The 14,619-nt window shown below is 44.8% G+C and overlaps 1 protein-coding gene across 2 annotated transcripts in view; it reads left to right on the top strand.

Annotated features, from left to right (window-relative positions):
- GALNTL5 (polypeptide N-acetylgalactosaminyltransferase like 5) overlaps nt 1–11,553 on the top strand; it is a 50,435-nt gene extending 38,882 nt beyond the window's left edge. For both annotated transcript variants that reach the window (XM_045388087.2, XM_045388088.2), the window contains exons 7-8: nt 5,930–6,079; nt 11,267–11,553. In XM_045388087.2, the coding sequence (XP_045244022.2) occupies nt 5,930–6,079; nt 11,267–11,422 (306 nt within the window). In that variant the 3' untranslated portion in view covers nt 11,423–11,553. The remainder of the gene's footprint in view (nt 1–5,929; nt 6,080–11,266) is intronic.
- Nucleotides 11,554–14,619: the final 3,066 nt, after the last annotated feature.

Consider the following 14,619-nt stretch of genomic DNA (forward strand, 5'->3'; position numbering starts at 1 on the left):
AAAAATATCTAGAACAATATCGTTTCCTCCAAGCCTCTATTTGATGGTCCCTCTTAAGCTTGTTGGTTTTTTTTTTTTTTTTTTTTTGCTTTGTTTTTTTCATTCTCAAGTTCCCTTTGGACCAGGGCATTATTTCATAACGCCCATGCCTTTGGCACATTTTATTCTGTTTGGTTGATTATTCCTTGTTTTATTATATTGCACTCTAAGAAAATGGCTCAAGGAGTTTCCCTCCTTTCATGATCTAATAACGTGATCAGTTTTGTGTATTATACAGGCAGAGGTGGAGAGTCAGTATATTCCTTCTTCTGGCCCTACATTCCCTATACATAGCAAATGACAACTATTATTTGAACATCAATTATTCCTACTCCAATATTTCAATGGCACCTTTCCTGATGGCCCGTCGTATCTTTTAAGTATACCTGGGTGTCTTTTTATAAAGAAATATGTAAATGAATAAGTAGCTGAAATAGTCTCTTGACACCGGCAGCTGTCACTAACCACGACAAGTAACCTTGTCTTTCCTGAGGAAGAACGATCTCCGCACCTGCATACACCTCTTCATTTCTCGTTTACTCCTCATTCCAGTAAATCGACATCCTAGAAGGCCCTCAGCTTTCTGTGACATCGTTCCAGGAACTGCCACCAGTTTCACGTTGATGTCCTTAATGGATGGCTTTTGATCTTCCATCTGTCTGAGGTCATTGCAGCATCTGACACTATAAACCGTCTTTTCCAGAAGTTTTCTTGGATGTTAGAACAGTATTCCTGGATTGCTTTCCACGCTCAGTTGTTCTCAGTTTCCTTTGCAGGAATTTCTGCTGCTGCTCATCAGTTAGACACAGGTGTCCCCAAAGTTTCCATCCTTGTCAGACTTTGCTTCTTACACCATGTGCTCTTCAGGGCTCAGGGCCAGCATCCAGGTCCTCTGCACCTGTGAAGCCATGCTGGTTGTTAACATAACGCAGTCTTTCTGCATCTGGTGTGAAAAACCCTCTACTCAGAGCCAGCCAAATACCTTCCACTTGTAGCCCAACCATAGGTCCAGGCTCTCTGGACCTTCCCATGTTCCAGTAACTAAGGGAATAGCACTTGGCAGGGCACATCTACTCTGATTGCCGAGGGTCTGTGCTACACCCTTGTTAATATTTTTAGTAGGATACTTGCATCAATCCCCATGGCTGTAACTAATACCTGCATCATGATAATATCCAACTCTATAGTTTCGGTTTAGGACTATCTCTTGAGAGTAATATTTAAGCTCAATCTAGCCCTCATTTAAGGAGCACCTCCTTTGAGTCAAACTGTGCTGTATGCTGATCATTGAGAAGAAGACACAGTCTTCATTAATTCATCCACGCAACAATATGTATTGAGTACTGATATGTATGAAGCACTGTGCTGGGTGCTAAAATACAGCGGCACACAATACAAAAGTGGCTTTTTTTTTTTTGAGTCTTGCTCTGTTGCCAGGCTGGAGTGCAGTAGTGTGATCTTGGCTCACTGCAATCTCCGCCGCCCAGGTTCAAGCGATTCCCTTGCCTCAGCCTCCCGAGTAGTTGGTACTACAGAAGCACACCACCACGCCTGGCTACTTGTTTGTCTTTTAGTAGAGATGGGGTTTCACTATGTTGGCCAGGATGGTCTTGATCTTCTGACCTCGTGGTCTGCCCACCTCAGCCTCCCAAAGTGCTGGGATTACAGGCGGGAGCCACCGGGTCCGGCCAAAAATGGCTTCTAATGTCATGAACCTTCTATCTATTGAGTAGGGTGAAATTATCAGATATTTAATTTTGTTTTTGGCCCAGGTGCAGTGGCTCATGCCTATAATCCCAACAATCTGGAAGGCCGAGGTAGACGGATCACCTGAGGTCAGGAGTCCGAGACCAGCCTGGCTAACATGGTGAAACCCTGTCTCTTCTAAAAATACAAAAACTAGCTGGGCATGATGGTGCATGTCTGTAATCCCAGCTACTCAGGAGGCTGAGGCATGAGAATCGCTTGAACCTGGGAGGTGGAGGTTGCAGTGAGCCAAGATCATGCCACTGCATTCCAACCTGGGAGATAGAGCGAGACTCCGACTCAAAAAGCAAAACAATTATTTTTGATAAGTGCAATAGAGAAATACAGAGTATTATGGGACCCTCTAAAAGGAGAACCTAGCCTTCTCTTGGGGGATGTATGTGTCTTAGATGACTTCCCTAAAGAACTCACATTTAAGATACATGTAAAGGATAAAATGTATTTTAACAAGTTCTTATATCTGACATGCACTGCTCTAAAATCTTATAGATATTAACCCATTTAATCCTCCTAACAAACCTGTAAGGTAAGTACCACCATTATCTCCGACTTGTAGTGAAGAAACTGAACCACAGAGAGGTTGAGTAACTTGCCCAAATTCACGGAACTTGTAAGCACTCTGCTCCTAACCTGTCGTTTCCTGCCTCATGCTGTCTGCTCAGCTTCAGGTCTTGAGACCCCACCAGCTCAGTTCTACCCTCTTTCTAAGTCACTTCCATCTGAGGCTGGCAATGGATTGGAAGCCTCCAATGCTCTGAATTTTTTTTTAGTTGCCCTGAACTCGGTGCTACTCTTGCTCGTGGAAAGTGATGGTTCGTGGATGCCCACAAAGCTACAGGTTCACTTCTAGTCTCTGAATGGTTCTCCTAACTGAGCTTCAACATGGCATTTCAATTTTCCTGGCAAAGCAGAGGCTGGCCTCAAACAGTCCCAACAATCTGCAGTCTTGGTTCACCCGATCTCCCCCACACCTGCAGTCTATCCTGCCGTCCCCAGATGCTGGCAAGCTGTGCTGCTCCAGGAACTGGGGCCTCGCCCTGCACTTGAAAGATTATCCCTAGAGAAACCCTTTTCTCTGCCTCTCCCCCATGCTGAACCTCTTAGATATCAATGCCAGTTTAGATTCCACCCAAGGTTGCTAACTCTCCTTGATGCTGTGGTGTGAAAACAAACCATGTGTTCTGTAGTAGAGAAATAGTCAAGCAAATTCACAAACACCTGCATGAGGGAGAATTAGGAAAGGCACTCAACACTCTTCTCCCTCTCTGCCTGGAACACTCCAGTACCTCAGTGGGTTACCCTTGGCCCATCTGCTCAGAATTTCTATTCCCAAGAGTTTTAGGAATCAGACAGTTACTGTCACAGCAGTAGTCAGCTATTGCCACCATGATGTTAGGTAATAAACTACCTCAAAACTGAGTGGTTGGGAGCAATAAGCGTTTACTTTTTCTTTCATCTGTCCATGGTTGACCAAAGTGGCTCTGCCTCAGAACAGAGGTTGTTGGGCTGGCTCTAGTCTCTGAATGGGATCCAGATCTGATTATCATTCTAGGAGTAGCAGCGACTCACAGCATATTCTTCTCACGCTGAATGGCAGGAATTCAAAAGTCAAGCCAAACCACACAGCACATTTACACCTCTGCACGCGTGACGTGCGCTCACGATCCATTGGCCAAATGTGTCGAACAGAGAAGCCCAAATTCAGTCGGTCAGGGAAACGCGCTGTGCCCCAAGATGAGGGACGAGGAATGAGCTGTTTATTGAACAAGGTTTCAATCTATCACACCAAGTTTCTGGAATGACCAACTAAGTGGGCAGAGGTCTTATTTACTTGAGTAAATAAAACTGGTGTTAGCCAGTCAGGATGGCGATTATTAAAAAGTCAAAAAAATAACAGATGCTGGCGAGGCTGTGAAGAGAAGGGAATGTTTATATCCTGCTGTGGGAGTGTAAATTAGTTCAACCATTGTGGAAAACAGTTGGGAGATTTCTCAAAGAATTTAAAACAGAACTAGCATTTGACCCAGCAGTCCCATTACTGGGTATATACCCAAAGGAATATACATTGTTCTACCATAAAGACACATGCATACATATGGTCACTGCAGCACTTTCCATAATAACGAAGACATGGAATCAACTTAGATGCCCATCAACAGTGGACTGGGGCCAGGCACGGTGACTCATGCCTCTAATTCCAGCACTTTGGGAGGCCAAGGTGGGCAGATCACTTGAGGTCAGGAGTTCAAGACCAGCCTGACCAACATGGTGAAACCCCGTCTCCACCAAAAATACAAAAATTAGCCAGGTGTGGCAGTGTGTGCCTGTAATCCCAGCTACTCAGGAGGCTTAGGCACAAGAATTGCTTGAACCTGGATGGTGGGGCATCCAGGCTGGATGACAGAGCAGGACTCAGTCTCAAAAAAACAAAAACAAAAACAAAAGTCAGTGGATTGGATAAAGAAAATGTGTTACGGATATACCATGGAATGTTACACAGCCATTGAAAAATAATAAAATCATGTCCTTTGCAGCAAAATGGATGGAGCTGGAGGTCATTATCCTAAGCAAATTAACACAGGAACAGAAAACCAAATACTGCATGTTCTCATTTATAAGTGACAGCTAAACATTGTACACGGACACAAAGCAGGGAACGACAGATACTGGGGCCTTCCTGAGGGTGGATTGTGGGATGAGGGTGAGGATAAAAAATTACCTAGTGAGTACAATGCTCATTACCAGGGTGATGAAATAATCTGTGCTCTAAACCCGCAGACATGCATTTTACCCACGTAACACACATACACATGTACCCTTGAACTGAAAATGTAAGTTGGAAAGAAAAAAAAAACAAAACTGGTGTTAGGAGGAAAATGCTCCTTCATGGATCAGCTAGCTTTTGCTGTATAACAAACCATTCCAAAACACAGTGCCTTAAAACAACAAGCAATAGTTATTTCTCATAATCCATTGTATCGCTAAAGTGGTTCTTCTAGGCTTAGCCAGAATGGCTGAGTTGTGCTGGTGTGAGAACTACTCATGGAGTGGTTAGAGTAATTAAACAAAAGAGTTATGGCAAGTGTACTGTAAGATGAGAAATCAGGTGCAAAAGATTTATATCATAAGCATGTTCTTTGGGGTATTATTTTTAATAATAAAAATCAGAAGCTACCAAAATGTCCAAACAACTTAAGACTTCGAAAATAATTTCATACACCATCAAATGAAAAAAAAAGCAAGTTATCTTAATGTTGTTATGTCTACATGAGTTTACCTATGTATCTGGGTTAATATTGACTTACTCAGAATGTTAGGACAAGAAGTGAATTATGTTTTCTTCTGTGTGCTTTCCTGTATTTGCCAAGTTTTCAATGGCTATATTTTACTTTTGTGTAGTAAAATTAATAGTGATTAAAAGTGAGCAACATAAGGAGTTTTAGGTATTAAAAAAGATGAATAATTGAATTCAGTCATGATTAGCATTTCTCTTGTTTCTTGCCTACATCCAGCAATTCCTGTAGGTAATTATGAGAGAGGCAGAACCCCTTTGTCTTCATTGCTGGCTCTCAGTCAGGCTTTCTAAATTTGAACCTTGCACTCTGCTGTGAAACTTCTGTGTCATTGGGCAAACTTGTTAACCAATGTGTTAGTTTCCTAATCTGTAAAATGGGAATAATCACAGAATCTGAATTATAAGGCTGTTGTAATAATTAGCCATTTTTATGGGTGGTGGTGGTGGTTGTTTTTTTTTTTTGTTTTTGAGATGGAGTCTCGCTGTGTTGCCCAGGCTGGAGTACAGTGGCACGATCTCGGCTCACGACCTCTGCCTCCCAGGTTCAAGTGATTCTCCTGCCTCAGCCTCCCAAGTAGCTGGGATTACAGGCACCTGCCACCACGCCCAGCTAATTTTTGTATTTTTAGTAGAGACGGGGTTTCACCATGTTGGCCAGGCTGGTCTTAAACTTAACTCCCTTCCTCAGGTGATCTGCCTGCCTCAGCCTCCCAAAGGGCTGGGATTATAGGCATGAGCCACCACACCTGGCCATTATATTTGTTTAAAAGCAGTTGCCTATTACCAGTAATAATGCATTCATATGTTTTTTATTCTTCTTATGCCTAGATCTGGATGTGTGGAGGCCAACTCTTTATAATCCCCTGCTCTCGAGTAGGACATATCAGTAAGAAACAGACTAGAAAAACTTCTGCAATCATCAGTGCCACGATACATAACTACCTAAGACTGGTGCACGTTTGGCTGGATGAATATAAGGTGGGGAACACATCCTTGACTTGGAAAATGCACGTGAGGCTGGAGCAGGACTTGTTCTGAGGAAGCCTGCTGCTGCCTTTCCAGATCCAGCGTTTGTTCTGGAGGTCATTATCCTAAGCAAATGAACACAGGAACAGAAAACCAAATACTGCATGTTCTCATTTATAAGTGAGAGCTAAACATTGTACATGGACACAAAGCATGGAACAACAGATACTGGGGCCTTCTTGAGGGTGGACTGTGGGAGGAGGATGAGGGTAAAAAACTACCTATTGATAGTTATTGATAGTTGTTCTTTTCTCTGTTTTTCTTGAATACAGCACCCCTCTAACCCCTCATCAATCCATCCCCAACCCTATTCTCAGTTCATCCTAAGCTGCTACTCTTACACCTCATTATTTTTGTTTTAATTTCTGGGAAAACTCAAGTCTCTCAGAAGTAAATCAACCAACATGAGCAGTCATTTTATGGAGGTGCTGATCTATTCCCTCCGTTCCCACCTCCAGGGAATTGTCCCACACCTGAAGCAAACAGCTTCTCCTTGCCCTGTCCCCATGTGCAACTCTTTTTTTTTTTTTTTTTTTTTTTTTGAGATGGGGTCTTGCTCTGTTGCCCAGGCTGGAGTGCAGTGGTGCCATCTTACCTCACTGCAACCTCCGCCTCCCGGGTTCAAGTGATCCTCCTTCCTCAGCCTCCTGAGTGGCTGGGACTACAGGCACGTACCACCATGCCTGGCTAATTTTTATATTTTTAATAGAGATGGGATTTCACTATGTTGGCCAGGCTGGTCTCAGTCTCTTGACTTCATGACCCGCTCACCTTGGCCTCGCAGAGTGCTGGGATTTACAAGCCTGAACCACCGCACCTGGCCCATGTACAACTCTTGAGATTCTTTTTCTTCCCCGCTGATTTCCCAAGCGATGTGGATGCTGCTGGTCATGGGACTGTGTGAGAACTTCCACTACCACTTTTCGACCAGCAGCCAAAGATTTCCATATCAAAGCTATACCCTATTATCTGTGCATTTCCCCAGGAATTAAGTACCTTGCCAGGACTTACAAGGGTGCATGTCCATCCAGAAGCTATGTGTAAATAAATACAAAATCCCCAGCAAAATCTCATTTCAGACAAAGAAATGGAAATATGTAAGAATCTCTCTGACAGTGTATGTCCTGGTCTTCATCTTATGTTTCTCTAATTGAAAAAACACACTTTAATTATGAAGGTAATAATGCTCCATTTCTTTTGTAATTAGAGAAATGTGAATTAAAACTTCAAAGAGCTATTTCAACATCGCCGCTTAGATTGGCAGAATTTTAAAAGTCTGACAGGCCTGGCTGGACACAGTGGCTCATGTCTGTAATCCCAGCACTTGGGAGGCCGAGGAAGGCAGATCACCTGAGGTTGGGAGTTCAAGACCAGCCTGGCCAATATGGAGAAACTCCGTCTCTACTAAAAATACAAAATTAGCCGGGTGTCGTGGCACACTCCCATAGTCCCATCTACTCAGGAGGCTGAGGCAGGAGAATCTCTTGAACCTGGGAGGAGGAAGTTGCAGTGAGCCAAGATTGTACCATTGCACTCCAGCCTAGGCAACAAGAGCAAAACTCTGTCTCAAAAAAAAACAAAAAAACAAAAAAACAAAAAAAAAACCTTATAGGCCCAAGTGTCGGTGAGCAATAGGATCTCTCAGCTTTTGCTTTATGGGAGTGTTGACTTTTACAAAATTGCATCTGAAAACAGCATGGCAGCATCTACTAAAGTAAAAGATCTGAATACCTTGTGATTCAGCAGTTCTGCTCATGCATATGCTACAGAAGTGAGTGCTTTTGTGCACCAGGATACATGAACAAGAAAACTTCTACACAGCATTATTTCTTTTAGCCAAAACTTAATACAATACAAATACTCATCAAGAGTAGAGTGGACTGGCCGGGCGCGGTGGCTCAAGCCTGTAATCCCAGCACTTTGGGAGGCCGAGACGGGCGGATCATGAGGTCAGGAGATCGAGACCATCCTGGCTAACCCGGTGAAACTCCGTCTCTACTAAAAACTACAAAAAACTAGCCGGGCGAGGTGGCGGGCGCCTGTAGTCCCAGCTACTCGGGAGGCTGAGGCAGGACAATGGCGTGAACCCGGGAGGCGGAGCTTGCAGTGAGCTGAGATCCGGCCACTGCACTCCAGCCTGGGCGACAGAGCGAGACTCCGTCTCAAAAAAAAAAAAAAAAAAAAGAGTAGAGTGGACAAATGTGATATATTTAGTTGCTATAATCCTACACAGCAATGAAAATTAACTGGGCAGGGTGCGGTGGTTCACGCTTGTAATCTCAGCACTTTGGGAGGCCGAGGCGGGTGGATCACCTGAGGCCAGGAGTTCGAGACCAGCGTGGCCAACAAGGTGAAACCCCATCTCTACTAAAAAGACAAAAAAAAAATTATCCGGGCATGGTGGTGAGCATCTGTAATTGCAGCTATTCGGGAGGCTGAAGCTGGAGAATTGCTCGAACCCAGGAGGTAGAGGTTGCAGTGAGCTGAGATCACAACACTGCACTCCAGCCTGGGTGACAAGGGTAAAGCTCCATCTCAAAGGAAAAAAAAAAGAAAGAAAATTAACCAACTATAGTGTATAGTCATGTCTCACTTAACGACGGGAATATATTATGAGAAATCATCATGAGGTGATTTCATTGTTGTGGGACTGTACCTACACAAACTGGGATGGAGATGGTATAGCCCATTACACACCTTGGCTCTATGGTATGGCCCATTGCTCCCAGGCTACAAACCTGTATGGCATGTGACTCTACTGAACACTGTAGGCAGTTGTAACCCAGTGGTAAGTATTTGTGTATCCAAACATATCTAAACAAACGGCACAGTAAAAATATGGTATTGTAATCTTATGGGACTACCATTATGAACGCAGTCAGGTGTTGACTGAAACATCATCACATAGTGCGTGACTGTACCACAAGAGCATAGGTAAATTTCAGAGATGTGATGGTGAATGAAAGCAGCCAAACACAACAGAACTTATACTGTATTATTTCCTTCCTGTAAAGTTCAAATGGGTAAAATTAAACCATATTAATTTGTGCATGAATAATCAGATATCAAAGCTAGAATGAAAAGAAATGAATTTGTAATCAAGATAGCATTTAAAACAAAGGAAAAGGGTTATGATCAGGAAAGAAAAGGCAGGGGGATTTCAAGTTGTCCTTCAAAATTAGAACATATAAACACATCTTATTCTTTTAAATAGTTCCTTTAACTGGATCTACCAAAATTGATCCCATTAATAAATAGTACCAGTTGATAAGCATTCTGATTTCCCCGGCTTTTTGCTATTTTCTTCACAATCCTCAAACGAGAATTCTTTTGTTTTTTCTTTCTTTTGAAACAGAGTCTTGCTCTGTCACCCAGGCTGGAGTGCAGTGGCACAATCTCGGCTCACTGCAACTTCCGCCTCCCAGGTTCAGTGATTCTCCTGCTCAGCCTCCCGAATAGCTGGGACTACAGGCGCGTGCCACCATGCCCAGCTAATTTTTTATATTTTTAATAGAGATGGGGTTTCACCATATTGACCAGGCTGGTCTTGAACTCCTGACCTCATGATCTGCCTGCCTTGGTCTTCCAAAGTGCTGGGATTGCAGGCATAAGCCATTACGCCTGGCCTTGAAATGAGAATTATTGACATACTTTTTTGTGTATATTTTTGCAAATACATCTTTGGAATAAATTAAAGACATGAACTTGCTGGGGCAAGAGTTAGTGTATTTTAAATCCTGATGGGATAACATCCAAATGATCTTCACTGTGTGTCTCGTCATCTGTGCTGCCATCAAATGTATATGAAAGTGGCTGTCTCCTCATATTGGTTATAATCGAACTGTTTGTTTTAATCAGGTAGGTTAAAAACATCTCATTGTTTAAAATTGTATTTCATTACAACAAATCTTGAGGTTATTTTCATGTTTGTTGATTTTTTTTTTCTGTGAACGCTGGTCATGGATCTAGATGGTTGAATTGAATATAGCTATTTCTGCATGGTTTACTGAATTTCACAAAGCATATAGTGCCAAAAAGTTAACTTAAAGGCATATGATGTTAAGTATAAAAACCAATGGATTGCATAATACAGCACAATGGGAAATTTAGTGACTGATTGGGACAAGAGAGGGCTTTGGACAGGAAGATGTGCCTAAGGTCATCCATGCTGTCTTGTCTCCAAAATGATGGCACCCTCCCCCATCTGCAGGCTCGTCCCCTGCACCAATCCACCCTGGGGACCTAGGGGTGGCAGAATGTGATGGTAAAGACCTACGGTGGTCATGGATCCCCAGGGAGAATCCAACATGGCATGCCCATAATACATTAATTTGGATGAGCAAACTCCTTCTGTCATTCAACACTATCACTATTCCCAGGTCTGCCAGGCCTGGGAAAACACAGATGAAAAGATAAGGGTTCTGTTCGCAAAGGGCTTCAGTCTACTTAGAATACCTTTTTTCAACAGGGGGCCAGCAGAGTCCATTAGACATTCATTCTCGGGGCTTCCTCAAGTCAGAGCACACAAAAAACTAACCAAGTGTGGTGATAATAATGACCATCTCAGACATGACGGTTAGTATGTGCCAGCCATGCTCGCCCAGGGGCTTTGCATGTCCCTATTAGACTGTTCAACCCTCACAACCACTTTGCAAGGGGAGGACTTGCCTAAGGTCACGCAGATCCTGAATGTCAGAGCCAGACTTTGAACCCAGGTTGTACTCCTGCAGGATCTATTCTCCCTTTACTACATCATCCCGCATTTCTGAAAAGACAAACATACGATCAGGACCAGGGAGTAAGGGGGTTTGTCCTTGGGTATTGTTGAAAAAACAGGAGAAAGAGGATACCACAATAGCTGGCTGTGATTCTTTGGCTGAGAAGCAGGACCCAGTCTTCCTGGATCCCGCTATGCCACTTAGGGTGTCGTGACACGTGCTGTGAACATGTGCATGGTGGGTAAATCCGAGGTCCCATAGTATGTCTCTGCCTTCATTCCTTGGACAGAAAAAAATTGGGATCTTGAGGGCTTTTTTAGTTCACATGATGAAAATACATGTGTCTATGTTAGATATAATCATTTGATCACCGAAGATTTGTTTGGCTGAACATAATGGCTGACTCTGTATTTTCATGTAGGAGCAGTTTTTTCTTCGAAAGCCTGGTCTGAAATATGTTACCTATGGAAACATTCACGAGCGTGTTCAGTTAAGGAAACGACTGGGTTGCAAGTCATTTCAGTGGTATTTGGATAATGTCTTCCCAGAGTTGGAGGCATCTGTGAACAGATCATGAAAGGAAAACAAATCACTTTGATTAATAAAGAGTTAAAAGTCTCCTAATCATTCAACATAGTGGCACAAGAATGTAAGATTGGAACATCATGGAATTATGTGAAATGCAATTAAAAAAATATGACCAGAATGGTCTATGATGTGGGTGCCTTTATTTCCCCTTTAATGAACATTCTTAATACTTTGTTACTCATCTGCTACTGAATTTCTGAGGTGACAAGACCTTGAACATTAGAAATGTCCTAAGTGGTCACACAGTTACGACTCTATCATACAGCTGACTGAGTTTAAGTAAAGCGCATTTGTTTACCACACCCACCTGGCCCTGGTGGACTGTAGGGACTGCTTTCCCTTTGCCAACCCGGCTTCTGCCCCAGACAATCTGTTGCGATTGCCTTCTTAGGGAGCCATGTTCTCATGACTTTGGCTGAGCTGCAGCAAGCTCCTTTCTTCCTGCCAGGGTAGATTCTGGTAATGACACCTTGCTCAGCTGCATACCTGAACGTCTGGTGTCCAGTCCACCTGCCTGGGTGTCTGGTCAGCTCTCCAGGCCAGCTTCCCCATGTGTCCCTGCCAGCCCTTCTGTCATCTGAAGATACTCCCTCTTCCAGGAGTCTCACTCTGTCACCAGGCTGGAGCATAGTGGTGTAATCTGGGCTCACTGCAACCTCTGCCTCCCGGGTTCAAGCAATTCTCCTGCCTCAGCCTCCCAAGTAGCTGGGATTACAGGTGCGTGCCACCACACCCAGCTAACTTTTGTATTTTAGTACAGACGGGGTTTCGCTATATTGGCCAGGATGGTCTTGATCTCTTGACCTCGTGATCCGGCTGCCTCGGCCTCCCAAAGTGCTGGGATTACAGGCATGAGCCACTGTGCCCAGCCGATTTTGCCTTTTTCATGTCTGTCCCCTCCTATGGCTCTGGCCTCCAGCTCTCCAGACACTTCTTGACTCTTGGTAAACGGTTTAGCTGGGATCAGGGAAGCAGCAGCTGGGTGCCTTGTCTGTCCTGTGTAAACACATTCCCAGATGTCCAAAGTACTTCTTTGGCATCTTTGGGGTTAGACAGATCACTGTTGGTTTCACGCTGATGATGGTGGCTAAGAGGTGAAAGACACTGAATTCAGAAAGACAGAGACAGCTAATGAAAGAAAAAAACACATTGAAAGGGGCCAAAAAAAAAAAAAAAAAAAAAGTGGAAGAGAATAGTCTATGCTGGAAAGAAGGTAAGTTAGTTTTTACAGCAGAAAAACAATTTGAATCATCTATTGAGCTCATTCAATCAACAATGAGTGCTTGCTTGAAGCCAGGTATTCTTCTAGTTGCTGGTATACAGCAAGGAATGAAGTTTTTTGTTTTGTGTGTTTGTTTGTTTTTGGAGACGGAGTTTCACTCTTGTCGCCCGGGCCGGAGTGCAGTAGCCTGATCTCGGCTCACTGCAACCTCCACTTCCCAGGTTCAAGTGATTCTCATACCTCAGCCTCCTGAGTAGCTGGGATTACAGGCACCCACCACCACGCCCAACTAATTTTTGTATTTTTAGTAGAGATGTGGTTTTGAGAGGTGGCAACATGCTAGCAGCCCTCGCTCTCGGTGCCGCCTGGGCCTCAACATCCACTCTGGTGGCGCTTGAGGAGCCCTTCAGCCCGCCACGGCACTGTGGGAGCCCCTCTCTGGGCTGGCCGAGGCCCGAGCTGGCTCCCTCTGCTTGCCGGGAGGTGTGGAGGCAGAAGCACAGCTAGGCGTTCGCAGGCCAGTGTGAGTTCCGGGTGGGTGTGGGCTCGGCGGGCCCCGCACTTGGAGCCGCTGACCGACACTGCCGGCCCCAGGCAGTGAGGGGCTTAGCACCCAGGCCAGCAGCTGCAGAGGGTATGCCCGGTCCCCCTGCAGTGCTGGCCCACTGGTGCTGTGCTCGAATTCTCGCTGGGCCTCAGCTGCCTCCCCACGGGGCAGGGCTTGGGACCTACAGTTGCCATGCCTGACCCTCCTCCTGCCACCTCCCCCAACCAGGGCTCCTGCCCGGCTGGATCCTCCCGGATGAGCACCGCCCCCTGCGCGGTGGCGTGGGTCCCATCAACCGGCCAAGGGCTGAGGAGTACGGGTGCAAGGCACGGGACTGGCAGGCAGCTCAGCCTGCCGCCCCAGTGTGGGATCCACTGGGTGAAGCCAGCTGGGCTCCTGAGTCTAGTGGGGACTTGGAGAACCTTCATGTCTAGCTAAGGCATTGTAAATACACCAATCAGCACCCTGTGTCTAGCTCAAGGTTTGTAAATACACCAATCAGTACTCTGTATGTAGCTAACCTAGTGGGGACTTGGATAACTTTTCTGTCTAGCACTCTGTGTCTAGCTAGAGGATTGTAAATGCACCAATCAACACTCTGTGTCTAGCTCAGGGATTGTAAACACACCAATCAGCACTGTCAAAATGGACCAATCAGCTCTCCGTAAAATAGACCAATCAGCTCTCTGTAAAATGGACCAATCATCAGGATGTGGGTGGGGTCAGATAAGGGAATAAAAGCAGGCTACCCAAGCTAGTCAACAGCAGCCTGCTCAGTCACCTTACACAGTGTGTAGCGACTTTGTTCTTTTGCTGTCTGCAATAACTCCTGCTGTTGCTCATTGTTTGAGTCCATGCCATCTTTATGAGCTGTAACACTCCTTGCGAAGGTCTGCAGCTTCACTCCTGAGGTTAGCGACACAACAAACCCACTGGGAGGAATGAACAACTCCAGACGCCCCACCTTAAGAGCTCTAACATTCACTGCAAAGGTCTGAAGCTTCATTCCAAAAGCCAGTGAGACCACTAACCCACCACAAGGAAAAAACTGCAGATACATCTGAACACCTGAAGGAATGATACTCCAGACTGCCATCTTTATGAGCTGTAACACTCACCACGAGGGTCCACAGCTTCATTCTTGAAGTCAGCGAGACCAAGAACCCAGCAATTCCGGATACAGTTTCATCATGTTGGCCAGGGTAGTCTTGAACGGCTGACCTTCCAAAGTTTGGCATTACAGGTGTGAGCTACCGTGCCCAACTGCTGCAAATAACATCTTTATACCTGTCTATTTAGGAAAATACTGTATAAAATCTATTGCTAGACAGACATGGGGTGATCTATTACAGCCCCTTGATTCATCCTTTAAAAGGTTGATTGGGCAGCACGAAACAGGTGCCACGCTGTGATTGTA

Source organism: Macaca fascicularis, chromosome 3 (assembly GCF_037993035.2).
Source record: "Macaca fascicularis isolate 582-1 chromosome 3, T2T-MFA8v1.1".
NCBI lineage: Eukaryota > Metazoa > Chordata > Mammalia > Primates > Cercopithecidae > Macaca > Macaca fascicularis.